This window comes from Poecilia reticulata, chromosome 7 (genome assembly GCF_904066995.2).
Source record: "Poecilia reticulata chromosome 7, P_reticulata-male-v2, whole genome shotgun sequence".
NCBI lineage: Eukaryota > Metazoa > Chordata > Actinopteri > Cyprinodontiformes > Poeciliidae > Poecilia > Poecilia reticulata.
The window spans coordinates 17,798,267-17,825,583 of NC_088836.1; the positions used below are offsets into that span (position 1 = coordinate 17,798,267).

The window sequence follows — 27,317 nt, forward strand, 5'->3', positions numbered from 1 at the left end:
GCAACCTTATGATGGAGAATAAGAAATAAAATGTTTACCGTTACACTGTTCAGTACCCAGTAAAATAGTTCCTTAACGCCTGTTAGCTGAAAATGTGAAACACAATATACGTATTGATAAACTAATCATAGATGAGTTTCTTAGACCCTGAGCTCAGAAAACTCAATCAGGCTGGGAAAAACTATGATCAATACCACTTTAAATAGAAAGCAGTACCTTGGAGTCAGATTTGGAAAACAATAAGACTTTGTTTAAAATAGTCGCATAGTACTGCAGTTTGTAATATTAGTACTTTCACATTTTATGTGACTGCAATAAAACTTTACAAATATATAGTTGCTCTTTGTTTTGGTCTCATCAGGACTGACTCGCTTAACTTGCCATCATTTGCCCATTATTTGATATATGTGACTTGATAAAAACAAAACCAAGCAGCAACAAACTAATTCACCATATATTTTATATGAACATCTGTTTAGATAGAGAGTTATACAAAATGTTATACAAGCAAGCTCAAGAACAGAAAGGTGAAATCTGTGGGTGTCGTGGTTGATGTGTGACCCATAAACGCCTCGGTTTTCTTTGTCTTCTTCTCAGCAGCAGGTTTTTCTAATCACACATACATACACACACACTCACACACACAAAAGACTAAAACTCACTGTATAATCACAGTAATGCAAGTGCTCTTCTCTCTCCTTGCATCAGCCAATGTAGTGCAGTCTCATCAACAGATGAGGAATGAAACAACACTTTACAAATTAAATAATCCACTATAAACAGTTTTTGTTTTTCATTTTCCTCCTTTTTGTCTGTCCTTTTTACACAGTGCCACTCTATGCTCCAGTGATGCATTTGTCCATTATTTTAAAATTCCTCTGGTTGTCCATCTCCTTTTTCTCTAGCAGTCCTCTTCCTGGACGCTTGTCCGGCAACGTGTTGCCATGTTTAGACATCTTGAATTGCACTTTCCAAGGTACTGTCCACAGTCCAACCAAGTATGCTTTTTGCTTTGTTTTTATCCCAAAAGATAATCCTCGTACCCCCCGTATCCCAACCCCCCCCCCCAAAAAACAAACATAAACAAAGCAAAGTTATGTGAGTATATGATATGATGCCATTAATAATACTGGATATGTTTCAAGGCTCAAGTAACATCTGTCTTTGAAGAATCATGAAAGCAGCAGACCATTTGAAAAGTAGCAGTACCACACATCAGAAGCAGGTCGTCTGGGCTGAATCTGTGTTTGAAGCCAAGTTGTTATCACTGACATCTGATCCCAGCAGGCTTAATCACACAGACATTCACAAATAGGAGCTAATATGTGTTGACTCATTACGATGGATAATGGAGTCTTAGTGCTTTCACAAACAAGTAAAAAACAAACCAAAAAAAAAAAAAAGAAAGAAAAAAAAAAGCCATGCAATGAGGAGACAAGGTCGGGGCGGAGATGCATAGCACTTTTGGACAGACATTTCCAGAATGCCACTTTTTTTCTACATGATGTCCTGCGAAGGGGTGTCGGGTGGGGCTGCGTTTGACGGGAGCAGAGGAGCAGCGCGACCTCAGGTCTTGTCCAACCACTCTGCTCGCTTAGGGGCCTTGCACGTGTGTATGTCCACAGCCTCCTCGCAGTCCTTGCACTCCACCGCGCAGCACCATTTGAACTTGCACTCGCACTTTGTGATTTGCATGACTCGGGTGGTGTCGTAGCCTCTCCCGCAGCACATGACCTCACAGCCGTCCGTGCCACGCGATGTCTTGTTGCAGACCCGTCCGGCGGTGCCCAGAGAACCTGCGCAGAGCGTTTGAGAGTTTACTTATCTGTCTTCCTAAAGTAATAAAGACATACAGTACAAAATTTCACATTTTGTCACAAACTTCAATGAATTTTATCAGAAACTTGTGTGCATGATCGAACCAAAGCAGTGCATAATTGTGAAGCATTCCTTCTACAGATAAAAAAACTGGAAAGTGCGGCATAATTATGTATGTAGCTTCCCGATTCGATATGTTGTAGAGCCACCTTTTCTTGGAGTAAAAGCTGCAAGTCTGTATGTCTCTACAAGCTCAAGTTATGGCTGCATTTGACTATATTTAGATGTATCCCAGTAAAAGTTTTGCCATGCACTGTAATTTTATTGAATGTTCGTCAGGACACACCAAAGTTTTACTGCTATTATTGTTATACTGCAATTCCCAGATTATCTTTTTGATCCTTAGCCGTTAAATATTGCATTCTCCTTTTTCTTATTCCTGTTGACACAGATCTTATCAGTCTTTGATGAGAAGGTGATAACCTTCGTATTGCAGAAATCCTGGGAGAATTCATCAGTCTGATCTGAGAGAATTTAAGAATCACCCTTTCAAGAGCCACATGAATAAGAATGTAAAGTATTACCTATTTGCAATGCCTAATACAGACCAAGCAGTTTACTGACGCTTCCATACAAAGAGTAAAGGTTCTCAATCAGATTTGGAGAGCTTATCTTAGTCTAGAAAAATATATAAACCGCAAAAAAGAAAAAAAACAGGTGCTAACTGAGAGCAGCTAAAAGCAGTAGAACAGCGCAGCTGAAACTTTTAAAATTTCTGGTAAAGCGAGTGAATCTGACGGCGTTTAGGTGCTTTGAGTTTCACTATATGCGGTTATGATGCCAAATCAATTTAAAACGGTCGTCAGCGGAGATGAATGCCTCGTAGCGCTTAGCAGCCGGGCTACCACTCAGCGCAGCGGCACATTGTCCATGTCTTATGTGGATGTCATCCCCACAGAGATTAGCGCTCATGTTTGGTGTGAGAAGCTCCCTGTTTGAACTGCTACCTATCACAACAAGCGGCCTGTACAACAACAGACCCACACACACAACTATGCGGTGTTGGTAAAGCGGCCTGTAGTTACACTGCCTTTCCCAAGCCACTGCTCCCTTTGAAGCATCTGTGTGTGTGTGTGTGAGGGTTAAATGGACAGTGGAGCGTGACAGACAGACAGGCTCTCACACTCGGAGGCCCACTCTGCCCTCAAGCTACGCTTAGCTCAGACAGACAGAGAGGGAGAAAGACTGTGACAGACACAGAGAAGTGACTTTTTTTTTTTTTAATTAGCTGCTTGTGTCCCTAGGCTGTGGATTCCACTGAGAAGGTGAGAATGACAGGGGGAGGGTGGATGAAGGGACAGAGAGACAGGGAGGCAAGATGAGAGAGTGCATGGAAAAGCTGGAAAAAGCTTCAACGTAATGTCATCAAATACTGTCCAACCGTTCTTCATCCATCACCCGGTCAGTTTGAAACAGTCATGTATGATCAGGTTCATTGTTTAAAGAGGAATCAAGACGTCTCCTCACCACAAGGTTGTGTGTGCGTGCGTGTGTGTGAGTGTGTGTGTGTGTGAGAGAGAATTGACAGACTGACAGAGGTCAGGTGGTCACAGAACAACCATGTCCTCAGGGTACAAGGATATTAGCTTCCACCAACATCACAGGGGAGGCCTGCTGTGTTATCTGACTACTATTACACACACACATACACACATGCATACACCCGCACACTGACATTCATGACCACAAAACACACTAGTCATGCATGAGCATACACAAAACACATAAATAGCACCTCTAAAACATAAGAGAGCCTGGGCAATCCATCAACATCCATGAGAAACAGCCCCTCTGTCTTCCACCCCCTCCTCGCCTTCGCAGTCCTACCTGCTGCTTTGTCTTGGAGGCAATAATCCGGAGAGTTCTCAAAGTACACCAGATCGTTCTTGGTGGCCTTCCTGAAGGCTTTGTTGGCCACAGTAAAGCCTGTCCCGTCCTGATTCATGATCACCTCCACCGCCCCGTTGTACTTCCTCCGCAGGTAGTCGCCCGTCTTCCTGAAGTCTGACAGGGCCATCCAGCAGGTCCGCAGCGTGCAGGAGCCGCTCACGCCGTGACATTTACACTCCATGTTCATGAAGCGCTTCACCGCCTGCGCGAAGAAGTTTGGCGTTTGATTAGTGTTTGTTTCGATCAGTATTGCATTTGATTTAATGTCTTACAAAATGTTTAAGGCCGTCTACTATTATTATTTTCCATTTCATTGCTAACTTTTATCTGTCTTCTGTGTTGTAAAAACAATTTTTAAATCATCTGCTCCGATTTTGAGTAGAGCTTTAAGATTGCGTGTAACGCCAGCTACGGCATGTAGAGTTAAATTTCAATGTAGATGCTTGTCCTCGAAATAAAAGCTTGGTCCCAGGCGTATAAATAAGGCAGCAATCTAGAAAATGAAGGAGCATTTGAGCAAGGATTTTTAATAAACAAATGAATCAAATTAATGGGTCGTTAACAGGCCTCTGCAGAGATAAAATCTGCCGATGAGCCATTTGATTCAGTTCTGTTGGAGAGAGGAGAGAGCTGCAAGGTGCGTTTTGGTAGAGCTCAAAGGCTGGACTAGGACGCCCTTGATTTAGACTCACCTGCGCGTGTGAAGCCATAGACAGGTAAAAATAAGCACTGGCCTTCAGCTGATTCTATTTTTTATAAATCTGAGTTCAACAGCACTGGTGTTTTGTAACATTGCTGGTGTAATTCATATGAATATTATTCAAGATGAACAAAACTTCTACGTTCAATGAAAGTAAAGACTGATGATTTAAAACCAGTGACTGAGATGCCGTTTCAGGAATGCATCCCCGACTGCTTGAAGTTCAAGAACAAGATGGACATCTACATATATATATATATATATATATATATATATATATATATATATATATATATATATATATATATATATATATATATATTATAAAAAAGCATCTCATGTGTACCAAACAAAAAACATATCAATGCTGAAGCTAAAGAAGCTTCATGTTTTGTTTATTTCTGATTTAATTTGGGTACATCATTGCAAAAGATTTCCCAAAAAGAAAACAATGTTTAAACGTTTAAGAAATCCAGTCTCTTGCCCATATTTATTTAAAAATTTTCAATAAATTCAAAATATTTTTATTTTAATTCAAGCTCCTGCTGTATCTGCATGCGTAAAAAATATGGCACATGAGCCAAAAGTGCCCAAAGCAAATAACAGTTATCAACATTTTACTTATTTAGTATTCAGTCATTTTATTTAAACCATCAAAATCGCATGACTTTTATATGGAAATCATCCACTCACTGTTCTGCCACAGCGGTTGTTGTGGAGGTTCATGAGTGCCCGACCGTCCCGGATGGGTCGCTCTTTGGCATCGATGAAGGTTTTGGCAAATTTGATCCCGTAGTTGACGTTATCGCTGCATCCGCCCCAGTCAAAGTCTCCTTTCCCATCGTTAGCTCGCCCCCGCCGGAGGGGGTCGCAGTTACACAGCTTCAGCTCCCCCTGGCTGCAGGCACGGGTCAGCGCGTACACGACTCCCGCTGAGGAGATGGCGTAGACGAAAGCTGCTTCACGACTGCCTGAGAGGAACGGATACAAATGTAGAAGTTTCTGAGTACAGGTGACGCGGTCATTCACTCGCAGCATGCAATAAATCCTTAACAAACCAAAAAAAAAAACAGCATCGCGACACATGCTACACTTCCAGAGATGCACACGCTGCCATGACAAGAGTTGTGAGTTGTTGTGAGTCATGAGGACATGAAGGTGCAGCTGACAGAGTAAATCAGCCCCGATGTGGAGTAAAGAGCAGCTCTGTTTAAATATTATCATGGAAATAATCCTCGCTGTGGGGCTCTCCCCTGCTCACATAAATTGTTTAAATACAGACACAGTGATACCCCATTTATCAGCACCAGGGTGATGTCATGAGAACATTATCTACCATTGCACCGCTCATCTGTTCTTTGCCGGCTCCCCAGGACATGACTCATGCATCGTGCGGCCAAATACAAAAGGAAATTTTTATGATGTGATCGTTCACGCTTGCTTTTTGCAATGTCTCTGTGAGCAAAGTGGCCTAAAACGTAGCAAAGGGATCAAAGTTAACCTTTACTCTCTTAAACTGAAACACAATAAAAAAAAAGCATTTAAAGCTGGTTTCTACAATGACAGAAAAGCTCCAGTGCCTAAATAAGGCTGCAAGTTTTTCTCTGTTAACTACAACAGGCTTAAACGTTTAAGAAAAGTTTGTCCATTCAGTTTATTGCATACATACGAGCAAATTTTGAAATTTTGTGGCCCAGTGCCAGTACTTTGGAACGTGACAATAATAATACCTGAATTTTCAGCTGTTTGTTTTAAAATCACGGTGAATTTTCATGTGAACGCGTCCTGACACGCTGCGATCACAGAGCGTTTCCTCTTGTCCCGCTTGGAAGCTATTCGTGTGCAGCGAAGAGAAATCAACACCTAATATTTACACAAGAATTTATGAATGATTAATTATTTTTATTTTATTCAGGCAACCCATTTCCTTAGCACAGCTCTCAGGGGTTCATGTAATTTTATCATATACAGACATGTAATAAATAGATTTGCATGTCACTTCCAAAACACATTCAGCTCCCGAGGGTTTAAACCTTCATTTTAACATTGTTGACTTGCAATGTGTCTCAGCTGAATTTTTGTCCTATCTGTCATCTTCTTATCTAAAATCTCCAGTTCAAATAAGATAAGGTTTTGATTTTTGGGGGCCTCATGAGCCTATATTCTACCCTATACAGCTGTTTACACTGGCTGCATACCAAAAATATATTTTGCATCTTTGAATATCTGACCAAGTGTGCAATTTGTCGATCTGTGTGTGTGTGTCCTTCACTTCACTTGGTGTTTGTGTTGTCTTTTAAACTTATGTTCTGTATTTTTAAAAGCCTAAAAAAAATGTAAGTATTTAACTTTTTTAAGAAAAAAAGGAAAGAGCACACAAGCATTAAGCCAACATTGTAGCGTAGTCTGCAGTGAGCAAACCCGCTCGTACTGTATATTCGCCAAAGTGTCCCGTTTACTCTCAGAGGTGAGGAGTTGGGGGCAGAAGATGCAGACGGGATGCATGTGGGAGAACAGTGACGAGGGCATCTCTGGTCATCTTTCAAAACTGTGCTGTTTGCCTGACAGTGAGAATATCTCTCTAAATATTTACATCTACATTACTGTTTATTCCTCTCACCCCTCCGTTCCCCCTGCCGCACACACGCAGCCGTACAGGCAGGGTGAGTGTCTTCATATCTTTCACTTTCCGCCGTTCTCCGACGGCCCCCACACATGCTTGAGATGGTTGGCCCGGGCCCAATAACAATCTGTAGGAAGTCACTGACGTCAAAATCTAGATATAAGGACACTGACACATTCTTTTTTTTTTTTTCCTTCCAACTGAATCTAACATCTTGAAGAGCTGCAAAGGAGCTTGCTGGAAAACAAATCGTTGGAGGAGAAGTACTATGCACTTTGGATTTGCAACCCGTATTCTGTGGTAACTCCAAATGATGCTGACTCTGTTCAGAATCTTTTGCATGTATGGTTCTGATATAACAAAGAATAATAGATTATCTATTCAGTCTGTTCACGCCTTTAACAATTTCATGCCTTACTACTTTCATTTTGTGTTTGTAAATAAATTGTTTTGTAGTCACGCAGAGGATTACATTTTTTTTTATGAGTAACTGTATCACAGAATTATGAAGATAAATAGTTATGAACATACAGGAATCTAAAACATATTTCAATTTAACTGTATGATTTTTGCTAAAGGTTTTATGTTAACCATTTTTCATTGATTGTGGTTTTGATCCTATTTAGGTCAACTTACTTGCTTAAAACTTTACAAACTGTGACCGTTACAGAAATAAAAATAACTGACTGACCTCCTGTTGGTTGTTAATATGCATTGGAGTCCCATGACCACACTTTTCTACCCTGAGCAATAATAAAGCTACAAAAACTGACTGTAAGTCAAAATGATGTGAAGGGAAGAGAAAAAAAATCAACCTATTAATCCTTCATCCTTATTTTTATTTTTTTACACTCGTCATTTTAGTTACATTCAAGTTTTATATCAACCAGCTAGAATCTGCCTGGTGCTATTGAGAGACTATATATGTGTGATGTGCACTTGAAACAACAATTCTTCCGCACATGTACAAATGGATGATTTTAAAAAACACATCAAATTCTTGATAAGTTTTGGTGTATCATTTGGAAACCACACGGTTGCAGAAACCAGCTCTTTGTTGCCGAATCTTCAGACCCTGCTGCTCAGCTCTGCTTTTATAAAAACAATGAATAGAAAATGCTTACCACCACACAATTCATATTTGAAAAATTAGGTTTAAACAGAAGGCTTTAAGTGATAAACCAAACGAAGTGGAGAATTTGGCTCTTCTAATGGAACGAGACGGCAAAAGCACCGAACCTTTAGTAAGAAATCTTTCTCTCTCCTCTATTTTAAGTTGACAGTGGCTAACAAGTGCACCACTGCTGTCTTGTGGGTTGGAGTGTAAAACCATAGGCCTGTGAGCTAAATGCCATGGTGAAACTGATCATCAAAATTAAAATTTACTTCAGCTAAAATACTGATTCCCAAGCACAATAAAACAGAACCAACCCTGGATCTGAAAATCTAGACTCTCTCGTCAAGGCACCTCTACAGTCTGAAACTATTCATGGCAACGAAAGGTAGCTCAATGACTGTAGCAGAATCAAAGGACATTGGATCCATCCATCCATCCATCCATCCATCCATCCATCCATCCATCCATCCATCCATCCATCCATCCATCCATCCATCCATCCATCCATCCATCCATCCATCCATCCATCCATCCATCCATCCATCCATCCATCCGCTATAGCCACTTAGCTCAGTTAACTTAGCATGTTTGTGGAGTGTGAGGGGAAGAAAACAAAACAGAGCGTGCACTGGAAAAATACCCCATCACCAAGCAGAAAGGAATGAGCTGGGACTCAAATTCATTGGCTTCTTGCTGTATGTGAACTGTGCTAACTGGGCCACCATGCAAACTTAGTATACCCTGCAGGACGCAAGAGAATGCAGAAAAAGGGTGAACATATAAGATCAAAGAAAGGCAGGTTTCAGGTTCACCAAGCAATTTTTTTTTTTTTTTACACACAAGAGACTCACTCCGGAGCAAGACACGTCCAAAGACGGTGTGATCACGGTCCAGTGTGCTGCAGTTCCACCGATGATGTCTGAACTGGTGTTGGCACTCTCTGATCCACTCCTTGGTGCCCTCGCCAATGGCCTGCATGATGTCTGGGTGGCGCTGGCAGAGCTGCCGCTGTTTGTTCACAAGGCCCGGGATGTTGTCACAGATTACGCGAGCTCCCAGAGCCCCGATGTACCTGAGAGCACCAGAAATAATAAAGTTTAGAGATGCTGCATTAAGCGATCAGTAATCTTCCATGTCATTTCAAATATCACTATGAAATGGTTAGGACACGACGATTGGTGGCGTCCCACAGCTGACTGCTTCATGTAGTTTTGACTTGAATGTGTGTTCTCAAGAGGACGCAAAGAGGAGAGTGGCATGAAGAAAAGCTACCGAAACAAGCCCCCTGTGAGTCAGAGTTCACTACACTTAACAGTTTAAGGTTTGCGAGTAGGAGGGGAGTGGAAACCATTTACTCCGCTCTCCAAATAAATAAGCACTTAACCTCTCCGCACAAGACCTGTGAGTGTATGTGTGTTTAAACATTTCCCAGTCAAAATCATGTTGTCACAAATCAGAGCTCTAAGTCTGCAGAGTCCAATAACCCTGTCAAACTTTATTCACTTTATTCTCTTCTGCCTTTTGCTTAATTGCTTTTACCTAACCAGAAGGGTCGTCAAATGTCCAAATAAAGCAGACTTTTACAGTATCTTCCCAAGACACTTTGTTGAGGTTGCCCAAAGTGAACTTTCTGGGCAAGTGAACTCTTTTTATGTCTGTACATGAGACATCTTCCAGACTTATGGCTGTAGGGGGGGGGTTGACGGATCAGACAGGGAAGGCAAGGGAGCTTGTAGCTTTATCGCCCTCTTGTATAAGGCTGAGAAGAAGGTAGTATCTAGAGACTCACTACTCCCCTGAGTGGGATTAGAGAGGAAGGAGAAGAGTTGTACACCCATCAAAGGAAATGCTGTAACAGAATTCACACCTAATTTTTTTTTCTTTTCAGTGTAGCTCTCTAAGAGAAAGGAGGGTTTGTGGACAGTAAATCATTACCCAAAGGTCAAAAATAACATGGTGTTAAAACTTCTGAGTATACCAGGGCACTAGGAAAACACAAGGTGAAGAATTGGGCTGGTGGCTAAAATGTACTTGTTTTCTACTTGCCTAAGGTGAAAATCTGTTGTAAAACTCAAAAATCCAGACTTTCATCTAATCATTGTGTAGCAAAATATGAGCACATGTGATGCACATGTGCCAGCAACACTCTTCAGTGTGGAAGATGTCCACACAAAAGAAGAAAGCGAGTTGCTAAAATACCCTGAGACATAAGGGGTTGCTTAAAAAGAAACTGTAGCGTTTCTACCCTACACTATAGTGTATTCAGCAGCAGAGACAGACTTCAGTGTGCGGCATTGCCATCTTGCTCCAAAAGCATTTTCAAAGTTTGGCAGTTTTGCTGGTTTCATGGTGGACTTGTTTATAAGTTGAAAGGTGTTTTGTGATGTTTAATGCCTTTCTCACATTTTTCTATTCTCTTTGAGTTTTCCACCTCTGTCTTGTTGGAAAGCTAAACGTCTTTGGAAATCATTCCGTTAAATTAAGCATCTGCATTCTTCAGGTGCATTGACATTAATTAATGTTTACTTTTGAAAATAGTTATGCTAATTGCAAATATAAGCTAAAACCTAAAGATAACTTAAAATGCAAACCCTAAATGCTTACTGTTACAGACCACATTTTAACAGTGACTGTTCTTTCAAGCAAAGCATGTCACATCACCTCTGCTCCTAATACAAATAACTGTTGACTGCTCACAGCAGGAAGCATAGAAAGAAATATTTTGAATGCAGTTATTGCTCTTCAAGAAAATCCCAATGGGCTAAAATTGGTAGCTATGCAAACTCAGAAAACTGCCATAAAGCTATGATTGCTGGATCTCGAGGAAATGATCAGAGTTGGAATGGCTGGGCTCTAATGTACAACAGAGTTTTTAACACCACCAAAACTTTCAGTTTTATTTTTCTACAGTTAAAAATCCTGATGCCAAAGTGTCAGAATAATGAAGCGTTGCCCCTCCCACTCCGGGAGCTGTGCACTGCTTGTAAGATGATTGAAATAAGTCTGCTGTAAATTTGGAAATATGTAATGAAAAAAAAACACCACTCATTACACATACTAATTTAATACTGTCTTGAAACTACAATAGGTAATCCATGAGGCAAATCAAGCAATTTCTGTAAGGAGTCTGATTGCAGGTCAGCTAGAGGACAACAGCCAACCAGCTTGCTTTACTTTTGTTGCTCTGGATCAGAACAGAGCAAAATAGCACTCAAAATACCTCACAAAAAAGCAACTTTATAAATAATTGTAGCTTTCTGTTTAAACTCAAATCATTAAGATTATATAATATATCTATGTTTTATCTTTTTGATACATCAGACACCTTGAAGTTATTGTAGTTTTACTCAAGTTTATCAGAGTCTGAGATAATACAAGCCCATGCCTACAACAGTTTTGACACACTAGTCATACATTGACTTGTTAAAAGAAATAGAGGACCGGTCTTCAAATTTGCAGGAAATGTAGGTTAATAATTATTTAACTGGAAACATTTACATTCTGAATGAAGAAAATAGAAGAACTGTACTCAATCTCTCAACTTATATGACAAAAAAAAACAACTAAGTTATATAAAATATAATTTATTTTTAACTAATGTTATGTTTTTTTAGATGCCAGAAACATGATTTTCTGCAGGACCTTCTAATCCCTCAAAATAAAAATAATAATAAAAAAAGGAATACCACCTGTTCCCTCCACAATGCCTTCTCCCATAATCAACACAAACTAGACATTCCAGCACAGACACCCCCCCCCACACACACACACACACACACACACGCTCCCTCTACTCTCACACACGAACGTTTTCTCTTATGTAACGTCGTCCAAGCTTCAACATTGGTAAAGTCATCTACGTGTGACGCAGATACAGAAGGTGGTTGCGACCTGGTGAATTAATGACCGGAGTTTGCCTCTCCAGCTGAGCAGCGCGAGCTTAGCCAACGACGCTGAGATAAATTACGCGCAAAGCAAAGCGCCGGTATTATTATCGTAATCATTATTACTGCTCAACGCGGCAGGGCCAGCAAACTGTCACGAAAAGCGGGCAGGCTCACCTTCGAAAAACGCTCGAATCTCATTCACAAACTCATAATTTCTTTCACACCCCGGCGTGTTTCTTGGCTAATATTTTTGGAGACACGTCATTAAGAATTTGACGAAATTGTGATTTAAAAACACTCAGAGTGTTTTTGCTTCCATTTACTTGTAAAATAATACTTCCAGGTGTAAAAATAATAAATATATAAAAAAACGTACTTATAAATTTTAAATTACTTGTTGAGGAACGACAAAAAAACAACAATAATAACAACAAAAACATAAAAATTTGAATAATCCCTTATTATCTTCAAGTTTATCAGAGTCTGAGATAATAGACTTATTTAACCACATTAACACGTGTTTAAACCACATTAAACACGTGGTTATTTAAATTCATTCCAATGCAATTTATCCCTCTTAGGGCTTTGAGACATAGTATCTTTTGAAAATTAAGATAAGAACAATTGTGATATATAGATAATTATCTAATTGTCTGTCTCAGGAATGAAAAAAAAAACCCAAACGGCTCCAAAGAATCATATGGGTGATAAGAATAGGTCTGTGTGATGGATGCGCACTCACCACCAAGAAGAGTCCACGCGAGGCGTGACGAGCAGCAACAGCAGCAGACACGCACAGTACATCCTTGAGCTGGCACCTTGGTTCTGACACGAAGAAGGCCCGGGTGAGAGTCCGGCTCCCGGAGAACCACCGCGGTGAATCCGAGCTGCACGGAGGCCGAGAATCCTGCTTAAACCCAGCATGGCTCCTGTCTTTTTTTTTTTTTTCTTTTTTCTTACCCCCCACCCCCTCCACCGGTAAAGAAGGGGACGGAGAGATAAATCCTTATTCCAGATGTGAGAGCTTGTTAAGTTTTGTTGTGAGTTATGGAGTTAAAAAAGTTGGAAGGCCTCATTATCCAGAGTGTGATTCCCGTGTTGTGCGGCTGTCAGCAGATAGAGGAGCGCGTTTGCGGTGCCATGTGCGCACCAGACCCTCCACTGAGAGCTTCTGGCTGCCAACCCGGAGCCTTACCTGACGAAGCGGGGCGGGGAGGGGGGCACAAGGGAAGCCGGTTTCGCCCCTGCTGCTCTCAATTCCCCCCCTTGGTCTGATCCTGCTGTTTTGTCCTTATACCAGAAGCTGGGACAGTGCGTTGAGAGTAAGGGCAGGAGTCAAAGTTTGCAGAGTTGAAGTGGCCGCTCCCCCAGTCTGCTGCGGGACTCTACGCTGGGTCGGATGCTCTCCTTTATTAGCACACGGTGGATAGAGTCCGAGTTGAGGGGGAGAGGAGGAGAGAGAAAAAGATGAGGGAGGGCTCGCCGCGGACAGCTCCCCTCCCTCATTGGGTGGAAGCAGAGGTTACAGGGTTTGGCGAAGATCGAGATGCTTAAAAGGACGGAAGGAGAAAGGTGAGCTAGAGGAGTGATGACGCTGCTGATGTGACGATCTTGAGCTGATCTGGAATATAAAATGCATTAAGGGAAATTATTAAATAACACAAAAGGTGATGACTAACATATAAATGCATTAAATATTTAGAATATAAATAGCTTTTCTCTATACTCCTATAATATTGAAACATTGGGACATTGGGAATTTTATCAGGGTTTCATTACGTAGAATCAGATAGTGGCTCGTTATTGTTAAGGGACAGAAAAAAGTGAGCGGAAAAATCCACAGCATGCATTTATTTTTCGCTGTTGTAGCAGAAAGTCTTGTGTGTATCTTGCAGCTTGACACATTTACAGACTGAAATTATGTCCAATGTGCTTTGCAATAATGGTTCAACCTCAGCCAGGTGGGATGGAGAGATTCTGTGAATGTTCATTTTTAAGTGTTCAGAGAGAAGGAGGCAGAAAAGTCTCAAAAGGATTCTGGTCTGGACTAAAACATGAACATATTTCATGCCAGGATTATGTAATTTTAGCCTTGATTTACAGTCTTTAACATGTTTTCATTTTTTTGAATTGCCACCTTCCGAGCTGAACAAAAACATCTCTAAAGCATGATGCTGCCACTACCATATGTCACTGTGGGGATGTTGTGCAGAGCGTAATGTGCTGCAGTCTTAGTTTTCCTTGGTCTCTATGATGCTGTTTGTACATTAATATTATCTCCAAATTCTCTGAGGCCCTAAAAGAGCAAATATACTTAAACTGAGCTAAAATTACAGACAGATGGATTTTACTAAAGGGGGCTAATTTTCAGATGTGTTGGTAAAAGAAATCAGAGATCCCCTGCAATTATATGCTATATTGTTTTGGTTTATCAGACCATAATCCATTAAAATACATTACATTTTGTGGTTTTATGGTGATAAAATGTAAAAGAAAAAAAAGGGGGAAAAAAGTAATTTCTGCAAGGCATTATGCTTATATCATTACCTCATCTAACCAGCCATATAAAAAGAGACAAATGTAATTAAATGTGTTTTTTTGTGGCTTCATCTTCTAGCAACAAAATAGATAGACCACAACAATTGTGAGAACATAAAAACGGCTGAGATGCCAAGGTACGGACAGCAAGAATCATAGCAAGGGTGACAAACAAGGCAAAGCAGCGTTAGGAGCAAATGTCATTGATATTAAAAGAAGTTCAGTCATTCATTGGCGCATGTTATAAAACAAATGCATATTTAAATACCCCTTTCACTTGCATCCATGCCCCTTGTGAAGTTCTTCTAAGGTTAAAATGTGAGAAAAAAGCTGGGAATGTAGAACCAAGAACCAAGAAAACGGTGCCAACTTGTCCATTGGCTCAGCATCATGGCCTAAATATGAACCATATGTGTGAGGCAGAATGCTGAGTGCTCAGCCACACACACACACACGCATGCACGCTCGCACAGACACAAATTTCTCCTCCTACAACCATCCTTGCCCCCTGCCCAATTTTTGCTGGTCCATTTATAGCAGCTTTGAACTCGCTATCATCAGATTTGGGATTATTTTCATCCCTCAACGACATCTGAGAAATTACAATCTGCTCCTAAAAGTCAGAAATTATGTTCTAAAACAAACACAATCCATTGCTTTCTGACAATTTTTTTTTTTTTTTTTTTTTTTTTTTACTAATCCTGGGTGGAGAAAGTCGCAGTTGATTCAGGTGACCCCATTAATACTAATGAACAAGCAAACAAATCAGGAAAATCCCTGTCGGAATTGAAACTATTAGACTTAAGGAAAGCTGTTGCGAAGTGCTACGTCTTCAAACGCTCGTGAAAACAGCCTCAGTGTTTATGCCAAAGCCAGTGTTAAAGCTAAGCTTCTTAGGGACTTTAGTGTTTCTGCTTATAGCCCAACCAGACAGGCTGCTGCTGCTGACAGAACAAACCTAATTTTCACAATTTTGGCAGAAAAAAAAAAAAAACACAGACCTTACGCAGAGGGCAGCATGGGGTGAAGGTTTGTGAAAGTCAGCAAGGTGAGACAGAGGAGCTCAGGCTTTGGAGGATTTTTTGCGCGCTGGAGCTTGGCATGCTGTTTTCTGCTAAATCAAAAGGAATTAGGGAAGTACAAACACATCTGAGTTATGCTCTCCCTCCTGGGGCCGTAGCTGGAACTCCTGTGTCTCTCCCCTCGCCAGCGAACTTGACTCCAGCTTTCTCTCCATAAACAATAACAAAGTCAAGTGCCTTCTTGTCAGACGGATGAAAAGTTTACCTTGATGTGCCAGGTTCAATCTGACAGCTGTCTCCGCAGAGGAAAAGTACTGATTTGGGTTGCGCTGTTTAAACTACGTACTGCAGAGAAACGGGGATAAAGATGAAATTTACAGCGAAGCGGGATCTTAATGTTTATACGTTCGAGTTACTCAGGATTAGATCTGACAGTAGGGTTGCAGCTAGGAATAAAAGGCATTCGGTTTAGATGGAAGAGTTGGACTAGTGGCTTAGTAATGTGTCCTTTCTGTGGGGATTATACTGTGTGCTGCCATGAGTCACCGGTCCAGAGATGAGCTCAGTGAGTATTCATATCCTACCAAGTGTCTGGTAGGAACGGCAGCCCCCAGGCCGGTCTGGCCGAGTTCCCACAATGATGTGACAAACGGGTTGAGGGGAAAAGGGAAGCGGTACGTCGAACTCATCCAAATTCTCCCCTTGTATTTGTACTCTGACCACATGACCACAAAGAATGCCTCAAACACACAAATTCATTTGCTCATTATTTAATTGAACAAGTCATTTTTGCTGATGCTTGAACGTTCTGGCTGATGTCCTCAGATGTTTCGTTATTTTCACGCAATCTTCTTTCCTCATGATGCACCGGTCCCTCCTGCAGCAAATCTCCCTCTCGACAAGACGCCCGCCACTCAAGAACTTCTCAATTGGTCGTTTTTCTCTGGTTTCCAATCGTCCTCCCCTTTTTCGTATGTCAAAATAGTTACTTTGGGAGTAAAGGCTTTTTTCTCTCTGTGTGACTATTCAACGCATCACAGTGCATAATAACTCCTTTCACTGTGGGTATTGACGCCTCTACCATCTTCAACCTGCATTTTCACCAGGACTTTTGCTTTTCTTCTATGTTCACCTCTGTAACACAGTAACTGCATGCTTCCTGAACCAATTAATGTCTTCAACTACACACCAAAAGTCGCTCCCCTTTTAGGCCTAATGCTGGGAATTACCCTATCTGAGGCTAAAATCACAACAAGGGTGATTTTTTAGAATAATTTGGGCTTTTGCCAAAATTGTTTGAAGACAAACTATAATCATATTCTAGATTTTGCCTCTCATGTTGCATCATGGCTGATATCTGCAGGGGGAACGCCTTGAACATTTGCAAACCATTCGTGCAAGTGATCTTTCACGTAAACCTCCCATTTAGAAGAAAATAATAAAAGAGGGTAAAATTTGGCAGTATTCTTGCAGTTTGCAAATAACTAAAAGAATCCTAATTGAGATAAAACGGAAAGCGTTTTGTCTTTTTAATGTTAGAAAAGTAGTTAGGGGTCTTCTTTATAAAATGTTTGTGAACATCTGGTTCTGACTGTGTATCCCTGCATGTTGATATTTCCAAAGCAACACCTTATATTTCTACTAATATGAGTAAACCCCCCATTAATGGAGCCTCAAGACCTAAATTGTGATCAGAATATACACCATGGTTATTCTATGTATTTTAACACCTAGTTAGACTCATGTTTAATTTTAACTAGGCACAATTTATATGATAAATGTTATATTATAAATGACCTCTGAGTGTAAAACAGCCAAGGCTGAAAGCATATTCCCATAATTATCAAATGAACAACATTTGGTATTGGTGTAGGTGTATATGTGAAGCTAAGTTAAAGCCACATTACAACACAGACCTTAAAAATATTTAGTCTTTGGCAGGCCCCAAAGTGTGCGCCAGAAATCCAGAGCCTCAATAATTTATTGTCCTGTAAATTTAGATCTGCTGACAGAGGTAAAGCACTTTGAACGAATACAGTGGTGCTGGAACTTCAGAAGCTTCTAAACCGACTGGCTGGCACGTAAGTATGTGTCGTCTGAGCCTCTTGTCGATCGTGTTTCACAAGAAAAGTGCGATTTCAGAAATTTCCGCTGAGGGAACGTCCGTCTCTAAAAGAAAAATAATAACTTGCTCTCACATGTGCATATTCTAGATTATGTACACTCATGTTACATCATGGTTGGCCTCCACCGGGGGAATGAATGCCTTACATACTTGCGAGCCTTTCTTACTTTATCCTTGGAATAGACCTGCCATCAATGGATTTGATAAAACTCGTGAACAGACTATGGGTCCAAGGATGTCGTCCTGACTGCTCTATAACAGAAGATTACAGCGTTGCTGGAAGATGCCGTCATGCTTTACCAGAAAAAAACGTACATGTCCATGAATGTGCACAGGCTCTCACACACATACGAGACTTAGAATAGAGCGAGTGATGCAGACAACATCAAAGGAGCATTCAGGTTATAGTTGCCGTTTTGACACTCGAAACACCCCAGTCATCTTTAACTTAACAATAACTTATAGGTTCTTGGTTTTATAACAGTGTGCAATTTATAGAAAGCCAAATAAGTTAATATTGTAAAAACAAAAAGGAATGATTGTTGAAATTTACCTCAATTGATGCTGCTCAGCTTCACAGCACAGACACTGTCGCTGCTTCTTTCTGACAAGAACTGAGTAAATGCTGAGTAGTTTCCTGTTTTAGTAGGGCCCTGTCTGTGTGACGAACACAGTGGGTCACATGGCGTGTGACCTATGTTTACCTCTTTGGAAACTTGTGTTTATTTATTTTAAAGTAGAAAAAAAGTATCCTGCAAGTTTTAAATGAGGTCCACGTTTTATCTTTAAATGTCCCAGTGACACAAATCAGGTTGTAATCACAGCTAAGGTCAAAAAAAGTTGCATAAAAGGAACCATTCTGGTTTTAGATCTGCTCATAATATGAAACCTCATGTCTTATTATGAGGAAATTGTGAATAAATGGTGAGAATTAATCACTCCCATTCATTGCGACAGCTTCTAAGTCAGCAAAACTGTTGCACAACAACAAAATAAATGATGTCGTCTCAGATAAAACCTGAAAGTGACAATGTACATATTCCAGAAACCTTAAATAAATACTAAACTATTAAACTGAGGTTTTGTGGAGTAGTTACGGCGCGGCAATATGCTACCAGTCAACTCTTTTTGCATCTTCGTCTTGGTAAAGCAGGAAAAAACGAACTTTTGCCATTTTAAAACAACACCAATGCCAGAAATGAAATGTAAAAGTTTTGTTTTAAACCTCTAAACTACCATCTTCTTAGCATTACACTATCACTGACATAGGGGTCTGTGGTTATTTACAGAGAAGCCTGTGGTAGATCACTGCTTGAGGCCCCGGTCACACTGGATTAAGACTATAGAAAACGTCTTCAGGGAGGTTGTGGTGGTTTTGCTGTCCTGGTGGAAGCGTATGTCTGGATCTTGGGTGCAGTGTGAGGCAGCCTGCTGGCATCAGTTACAGTTTATCCATGATGTTTGATTTGGACTGGTCATTAGAGAGTTTGATGTGCATCACAGTGGATATGTAATTGGTCTGAATTGCCTCTAATTTGGCCGTTTTCTTGTTGCGCTGTAAGGCATCAAAGGTGCATGAAAAGGCTGTCAGATTTCAAAATCTCTCTTAAGTTTTTTCTCTTACAATAGTTCAGGGACAATTGGAATTTTCAGTATTTGGTGAGAATTGATCAAAAATATTAGTTCTTGTCTTCTGTTGTGTTGTTTTAAATTTATAGGCTGTGACATTTTCAATAATTCTTCACACTTTCTATGGTTTGATTCCATTGTGTTTCTTTGAATATGTGTTTTTAGATAGATTGCATGTGCTCTTGTGTATTGATTACTTATTGTATATTATTTTTGTTGTGTAGAAACCATAAACACAAACCTTATCGTAAATGCAGCATAATAAAATAATAAATAATAAATGATCTGGCTGAACAATGCGGCGATGGACAATTTAAATCAGTTGTCCACTGTTTTTTACTATTATTATTTTGATTCCAAAGGCCAGACCTGAAAATGACATATTAAACTAAATAAAAATTGATGAATCAATCAATGAGGGACGGGTGCATTGTTTTATCATCTCATGATATTATGATCAAACGGTGAGCACATACCATTCCATCCCGTGTCGGCTTTATATCTGTGTGAACAATGATGGAGGTGACGGTAATCTTGCGGTTTATCATCCCGAGTGAAACTGCCACTCAAATCTACCCTGAAGGGTGTGCAGTATCTTTAACTGAATTCCTAAGTATGGACCATTGTGGGCCTTTGGCAGAAAAAAAAAAAAAAAAGCGATGAAGGCTCTAACCGTGAGAGAGATCTCTCTATGTCCTGAGCGATGAGAGCAGGGTTTAACTGGCTGCAGGTGCGCTGGAGTTAGGCGGGCAGTATCTTTGAAGTAGCAGCCAAGTGGGACCCCAGCCCATCTCTGACCAGCCGCCAGAATAGACACATTCGTTTTCAATTAACACTCCTTCTTTCTCAGATGCTGCCCCTTTGCTTTTTCTCAACTCATCTATAAAGGTTGTATATTTTGTTTAAAGGGTAGCATTGTGTATTTTCCCGGGAACGTAGTGCTGTTTTATGATACAAGCAAATCAAGTAGCTAATTTACCTTCGATTTTTATGAAAAATACTGTCTATATCAAACATGACTTAAAAGAAATTAGATTTTGCAACTTGATGGCTTGAAATTGACTTCTGTCTCTTTAAGAAGCTCCTGCTCTTTCCACTCAGTAGGTCATCACAACAATGCCTATCCATTATGCCCTTTACAAATGTTCTCAGACAGTGTTGGACTGAGAAGAAGACTCACAGTTACACCTAATTGCGAAGTGCTGCTGCCGCTAGTCTGGAGGAGCTTTAAAATGTGGCTGCCACAGTAGATTTGAAGATTCCTCAAACATGCATGAAAGAATCAAAGCAATCAATCAATTTTACATGGCACCCCCTTTATGCAATTAGCTTTATATATATATATATATATATATATATATATATATATATATATATATATATATATATATATATATATATATATATATATATACAATCAACACTATGAAAACAGTAACTGGTTATGTTTTCTAGATACTGTGATAGAGCAGGTACTGGTACCTACTTTAAGAGAAATTAAGCTTCAACAGGGGAAAAAAGGTACATATAATATATTAAGTATATATTTTTGTCAGAAATTAGTTTTTATTTTTACCTTTACTAGATTTCCATGAGCTTTTCATTTGCTTGGTCTATTGTTTTAATATATTTGCTACACTCTTTCCATTTCAGTCATTTTATTAAAAACTGCCCAGACACACATGTTCCTTTAAAGTGCTGCTATATAAAATCTCCTCTGGGGAATATAATTTGTTGTTGAGCCATAATGACTAATACTCTTTACTAAATAAATGCCATCATGAGGAAAAAACAGCATTTGGAAATATTGACGCAAGATTTGAAGATATCAGCCAGGATGTTAAAGCTTGGGCACTAATGGGTCAATTAGATAATGAGGATATGATTATGATCAAATCAGTTACAAAATGGCTTAAGAACTCTGACTGGTCATAAAAAAGCTGGGAAGAGTTCTAACGTTGTGTGCCAGAAAGGCAGCTTGCAAACCTGAATCAATAACACCAGTTGAGCAGTTAAAGTGGGAATGGGCAAAAAAAAAAACTCCAGGAAGCTGCTGTGAAAGCTAAAACATTTGTCCCAAATCATAAGGTTTAAATGCAATCAAACCAAATACCAGTGAATGGTGTATCAACAATTCACTGGTAGCTTTGTTGCAATTGTGGCATTTAGCAAATGGCAATAATTTCATCAATCTTAACTGAAATGAAAGAGGAGACAAATTGTCTAATTGTGGTTGTGTGTTTTATTCATTCTGTGTCAATATATGACTTTCAGCTTTATGTCACACAACAATATTCTGGTAAAACATTATTCAGTTTCTAACATATTGCACCTCAGTGTATATAACTAAATGCATTAAAACAAATCTCAAGTATACATACAGTATCTTTAATGTACTAAGCAAATATTTTCTTACGTTCTAACTCTGAATATGAGTGCTACACCTCTCATTTAGGTTTTATGAACCTGCTCAATGGTTTTGACAGAGTGGCTGCTCAAATAATGAGAGGTTCTTCTATTTTCATTTAATTTTTCTTTATAAGTTATTATTTATGTGCTAAAATCATGCAAATTTCCACTCCAACAAATGCAAGAGGTTTCCTTTGTTTACTGCTTCCAGAAAAAGCAAGCAAAGGCTTGCCAGCTTTAGAACAGATAAGGATAAGGAGTTATACTAGTGCTGTTGTGGCTCATTGGTTTTTACTCAGTAATGCATACACATCGAAGTGCATCTCCACAGCTCATTAAAGAAATGAAAAAAAACAAAAAAAAGTATATAAGCTAGTTTCCATGGCGAGCTCCCTGTAGGCAGACACATCTGGCTCCTTTTAGCGACAAGCGTATAAAAATCAATTTTAGTTCGGTTTCAGGCATTCTGTACCACAGACACCCCACACATATATACACACGCTGGGAGGTAGGACTCCAACATGGTGGTCACCCCCACTTCTTTCAGCTTCTGCAATACCAGCGGTCATCAAGGGGCTTTGATAAAGCCCACATTCCTGCCACAAGCAGTAGGCCTATTTACAGGATGACATCTGTGCACAACAATAGCCCTTTAAGACAATCTTAAAAGAGAATACTTCTAGAGTGGTTGTGTAGAATGGTTACTAGTAAGCATCATCTTACCTGTGAGCGGCGGTCAGAGTGATCTCACTTGGAGAATTAAAGAGGTCTCATAAGAGAATTAATCTAACTACCACAATATGACTAATGTTTTGGCTCATGTCTTGCTAACACCACATTTTCCATAGTTTTACCTCAATTCAAAAGGACCAGTTAAGAAACTGCTGACATATCACTGCTATACTAGTCCTAAAATGTTTGCTGAAGCAGTTTGTTTAATTGCCCAGCATATTTTTTTAATACTTAAAATTAGTTTAAGTTACATGATATAAAACTAAAAAAAATCATTTTGCTTAAATCCTTTTTTTTTAAATGTGGTTATTCAAAATACGCAATGAAATCAGACTTGTGAGTTATGAGTCCAAAGTGATCCACATGCACACTTTGTACACAGCAATTCTCTGTGTATGAAAGCAAAAATGGATGCCGCCATCTATGAATGGATTTTAAAGAGGCAGGAGATCCTTAAGAAGACCCAGGATATGTTGGTGGCACTATGTTTCTAGGCTGGCCTGGGAACGCCTTGGGATTCCCCCAGAGGAGCCGACCCAAGTGGCTGGAGAAAGGGATGTCTGGACCTCCATTTATGCTGTTACCCCACCAACCCGACCCGAATAAACAGAAGCAAATGGACGAATGGGGTAGCAGAAAGTATCATCACAATTGACTGGTACTCTCATGATTTCCCAAGATATAATATGCTGTAAGACTAAGATGAGGCATAGCTCCTTTAAGGTTCTGCAACTGTAAATTGTTTGGATCACTCAGCTTGATTCTTTCTCTTGAGTGCGCTTATATTATTTTCATACTTTTTCTAAAAGAAAACTGTCAAATTTGTATGTTTGCTATCAAAATATTGCACTGCAAATAAAAAAAAGGTTAAAACCATATAATAACCATGACTGTAGTTGTGTTCCTGATTGTACCATATAGAGATCATATACTGCAGATAAAATAAGTGTTAGAAAAAAAAATCAACTGATGTGAAATTCTCATCATCCACATATACAAATAAATCAAACCACATATGTCTATAATTAAGTCATTTACATTTATAATGGAATTACTCAGGGGGAAAGCACTGAGCGTCTGGAGAAAGAAATACACAAACGCATTTATAGAATTAAAAGTGGCTCTTCAAAAATCCTGGACTATCGCTTTTATACATCTGGTTATTCCTTCATTCATCATGTACTTAGATTTAGACGTAGATTTTCCTTTCAATTAAAATCTAATTTGTTAAATGGGCTTCCCGGTTCAAAAATATCTAAATGTTTGTTTTAATTAGCCACATAAAGAAAAAGGGAGCGAATGCATCAGAATTTAAATGGTGTTGCATGAAGATCACATTAAAGCTCCTGTAAATCCTAAAGACTACCTAATCGGTGATCCGTTCTGCAAGCAATTTAAAACAGATGCTCGATCCTTGTTCACGATGCATGTGTATGTGTGTGTGTGTGTGCGTGTGTGTTTGTGCCTCTTAGTACTCCGATAGCACAAAGAAACACATGTCCACATTAAGTGGCTTCACTGATCAAGCTGATAGGCACATAGATGAAAGAACCATGAAGGAACTCGTTCCCCTCAGGAACGAGCTAGCAGCTGGCAGCAACAATCCACTCCAAGTTGGCTCATGTTATCATTAAATATGTTTGTCAGTTTAACACTTCTGCCTACAAGGTGTAATAAATTACAAAGAAGTGATGATCAGACTTTATTTTATTGGTTTGGATGCCTTTTTTTTCTGGACATATGATATCCATTGCATTTTTTTTATTTTTTATTTTTGTGTAACTTGAGAAATTTCCCAATTGTTTTGGAGATGTCTTCAGAATGAGAACAATGAAGAACGAAGGGCGAAGAGCAAAAGTGACTGATTGCAGGACATTGGACCAAATGGGAACCAGAAACTGTGAGATGTCAGAGCTGCTATGGATTTATTTACTACCTGCACCTCTGAAATCTACCACACATACTCCCGCCCGGAGCAGAACAAAAGAGAGGTGGGCGTGGATGTGAAAAAGTATGGGCATGGAGTCATAGGTCAACAACGAGAGAGAATTAGCAGTAGGTGTCTGAAAAGATAAGCAAAAGATGGAGCAACAGACAATATGACGACTGGTTTTCGGGAAAAAGCATTAAAATCAGCTGGCTCCTATTTAAATCTACCTTTTGTACTCTGAGAGCGTACATCTGCCCACCGCATGTTGGACTGAGATAGGTGGGCTGCCCTGTTTGGTTTTGTCCACTTTTTATGCTGCTCTATTTCTTCATCCAGGATACAGGAGGCTCCGGAAAGGTATCCAACCTGACATTTATGCTTCACAACCTTAAAACCTTCACATGATGAATTTTGTTTCAGCAAAAAGCTGCAAAAAATAACATCACAAAGACTTCAAGATTTGAAGGCTGAAGATATTAAATTAGATATTGCAAGACAGAATAATGTCATGAGGCGGTGGTTTCCGGTGAGTGAAACGCAGGCAGGACCCAGGATGTAGCGGGAAATATAAGTATTTATTGAAAAAACAGGAACAGCGGGGAACAACACGAGGGAAACTGGCAGCACGGAGACGGAGGAAATAAACAGACAATCAACAGGGACCATAGACAAACTCTTAACCAGGAATCGACGAGGACTACAACTATCGACAAGCAATTGACAAGGACCCGACGAAGAACACAGACAACAGGGGAGACTAAATACACACGGGGCAATCACGGGAACGAGACACACCTGGGAGACAATCAACGGGGAAAGACGCAGAGACAGGACTAACAGGGAACAGAATCACACAGAAACTCAAAAATAAACGCATAGAAACACGGATCATGACAGTACCCCCTCCTCAAGGGGCGACTACCAGGCGCCCAACAAAAAGAGTCCAAAAAACAAAAAACAACCCAACAGGGTGGGCGGAGGGGCGACGGCAGGAGGGCCAGAGTCCAGAAAACAAAAACCAGATCCCAACAGGGTGGGCGGAGGGGCAACGGTAGGAGGGCCAGAGTCCAGAAAACAAAACCAGATCCAAAACGAAACTCTTACACCGCAAAGCCCTCCGGGGGCCGACCACGGCACAGGAGGTAGACCTCTCGTGGGAGGTCCGGCGGGCGGCGACGCAGGAGGCGGAGCTTGAGCCGCGGTGGGCGGCGACGCAGGAGGCGGAGCTTGAGCCGCGGTGGGCGGCGACGCAGGAGGCGGAGCTTGAGCCGCGGTGGGCGGCGACGCAGGAGGCGGAGCTTGAGCCGCGGTGGGCGGCGACGCAGGAGGCGGAGCTTGAGCCGCGGTGGGCGGCGACGCAGGAGGCGGAGCTTGAGCCGCGGTGGGCGGCGACGCAGGAGGCGGAGCTTGAGCCGCGGTGTGCGGCGACGCTGGAGGCGGAGCTTGAGCCGCGGTGTGCGGCGACGCTGGAGGCGGAGCTTGAGCCGCGGTGTGCCGGTCGGAGCGCCGGCTGCTGCAGGCGCTGAAGACTGGGGTTCGGGCGGAGCAGAGGCCGTGGGCTCGGGCGGAGCAGAGGCCGTGGGCTCGGGCGGAGCAGAGGCCGGGGAACCGGCAGGACGGCCGGCTGGAGTCTCGGGAGGAGCACCGGGGAGCTGCGCACCGGCAGCGGACTCGGGGAGCTCTGGCGGAGCGCCGGCTGCTGCGGGCGCTGGGAGCTCTGGCGGAGCGCCGGCTGCTGCGGGCGCTGGGAGCTCGGAACGAGCGCCGGCTGCTGCGGGCGCTGGGAGCTCGGAACGAGCGCCGGCTGCTGCGGGCGCTGGGAGCTCGGAACGAGCGCCGGCTGCTGCGGGCGCTGGGGACTCTGGAGGGACACTAGGGGACTCTGGAGGGACACTAGGGGACTCTGGAGGGACACTAGGGGACTCTGGAGGGACACTAGGGGACTCTGGAGGGACACTAGGGGACTCTGGAGGGACACTAGGGAGCTCGGGGAGCTGCACGCCGGCAGCGGGCGCAGGAAGCTCGGGGAGCTGCACGCCGGCAGCGGGCGCAGGAAGCTCGGGGAGCTGCACGCCGGCAGCGGGCGCAGGAGGCGATTGACGTGGCTGCGATTGACGGCGCCTCGTCGCGGGGACCGGAGGCAGCGGGGACTGACGGCGCCTCGGCGCGGGGACCGGAGGCAGCGGGGACTGACGGCGCCTCGGCGCGGGGACCGGAGGCAGCGGGGACTGACGGCGCCTCGGCGCGGGGACCGGAGGCAGCGGGGACTGACGGCGCCTCGGCGCGGGGACCGGAGGCAGCGGGGACTGACGGAGCCTCGGCGCGGGGACCGGAGGCAGCGGGGACTGACGGAGCCTCGGCGCGGGGACCGGAGGCAGCTCAGGGCGGTGGCGGCTTCGGTGCCCAGGGGCCGGGACCTCCGGCGGCTCAGGGCGGTGGCGGCTTCGGTGCCCAGGGGCCGGGACCTCCGGCGGCTCAGGGCGGTGGCGGCTTCGGTGCCCAGGGGCCGGGACCTCCGGCGGCTCAGGGCGGTGGCGGCTTCGGTGCCCAGGGGCCGGGACCTCCGGCGGCTCAGGGCGGTGGCGGCTTCGGTGCCCAGGGGCCGGGACCTCCGGCGGCTCAGGGCGGTGGCGGCTTCGGTGCCCAGGGGCCGGGACCTCCGGCGGCTCAGGGCGGTGGCGGCTTCGGTGCCCAGGGGCCGGGACCTCCGGCGGCTCAGGCCGGTGGCGGCTTCGGTGCCCAGGGGCCGGGACCTCCGGCGGCTCAGGGCGGTGGCGGCTTCGGTGCCCAGGGGCCGGGACCTCCGGCGGCTCAGGGCGGTGGCGGCTTCGGTGCCC

At 42.3% G+C, this 27,317-nt stretch overlaps 1 protein-coding gene across 4 annotated transcripts; it reads right to left on the reverse strand.

The window, feature by feature from the left end:
- Window positions 1–443: 443 nt before the first annotated feature.
- LOC103467401 (protein Wnt-2b) lies at window positions 444–18,380 on the reverse strand. 4 transcript variants are annotated; one of them, XM_008413744.2, is made up of 6 exons: window positions 18,334–18,380; window positions 12,838–13,716; window positions 9,060–9,280; window positions 5,162–5,439; window positions 3,706–3,970; window positions 444–1,796 (listed from the first exon to the last, which is right to left on the reverse strand). In XM_008413744.2, the coding sequence occupies exons 2-6, from the start codon at window positions 13,017–13,019 to the stop codon at window positions 1,567–1,569; spliced, it is 1,176 nt and encodes a 391-aa protein (XP_008411966.1). In that variant the 5' UTR covers window positions 13,020–13,716; window positions 18,334–18,380; the 3' UTR covers window positions 444–1,566. The 4 variants fall into 4 exon arrangements, with proteins under 4 accessions (XP_008411966.1, XP_008411965.1, XP_081465145.1 ...); XM_008413743.3 differs by lacking the exon at window positions 18,334–18,380 and adding an exon at window positions 15,921–16,893; XM_081609019.1 differs by lacking the exon at window positions 18,334–18,380 and having other exon boundaries at window positions 12,838–12,982; window positions 13,291–16,890.
- Between the last annotated feature and the right edge of the window lie 8,937 nt (window positions 18,381–27,317).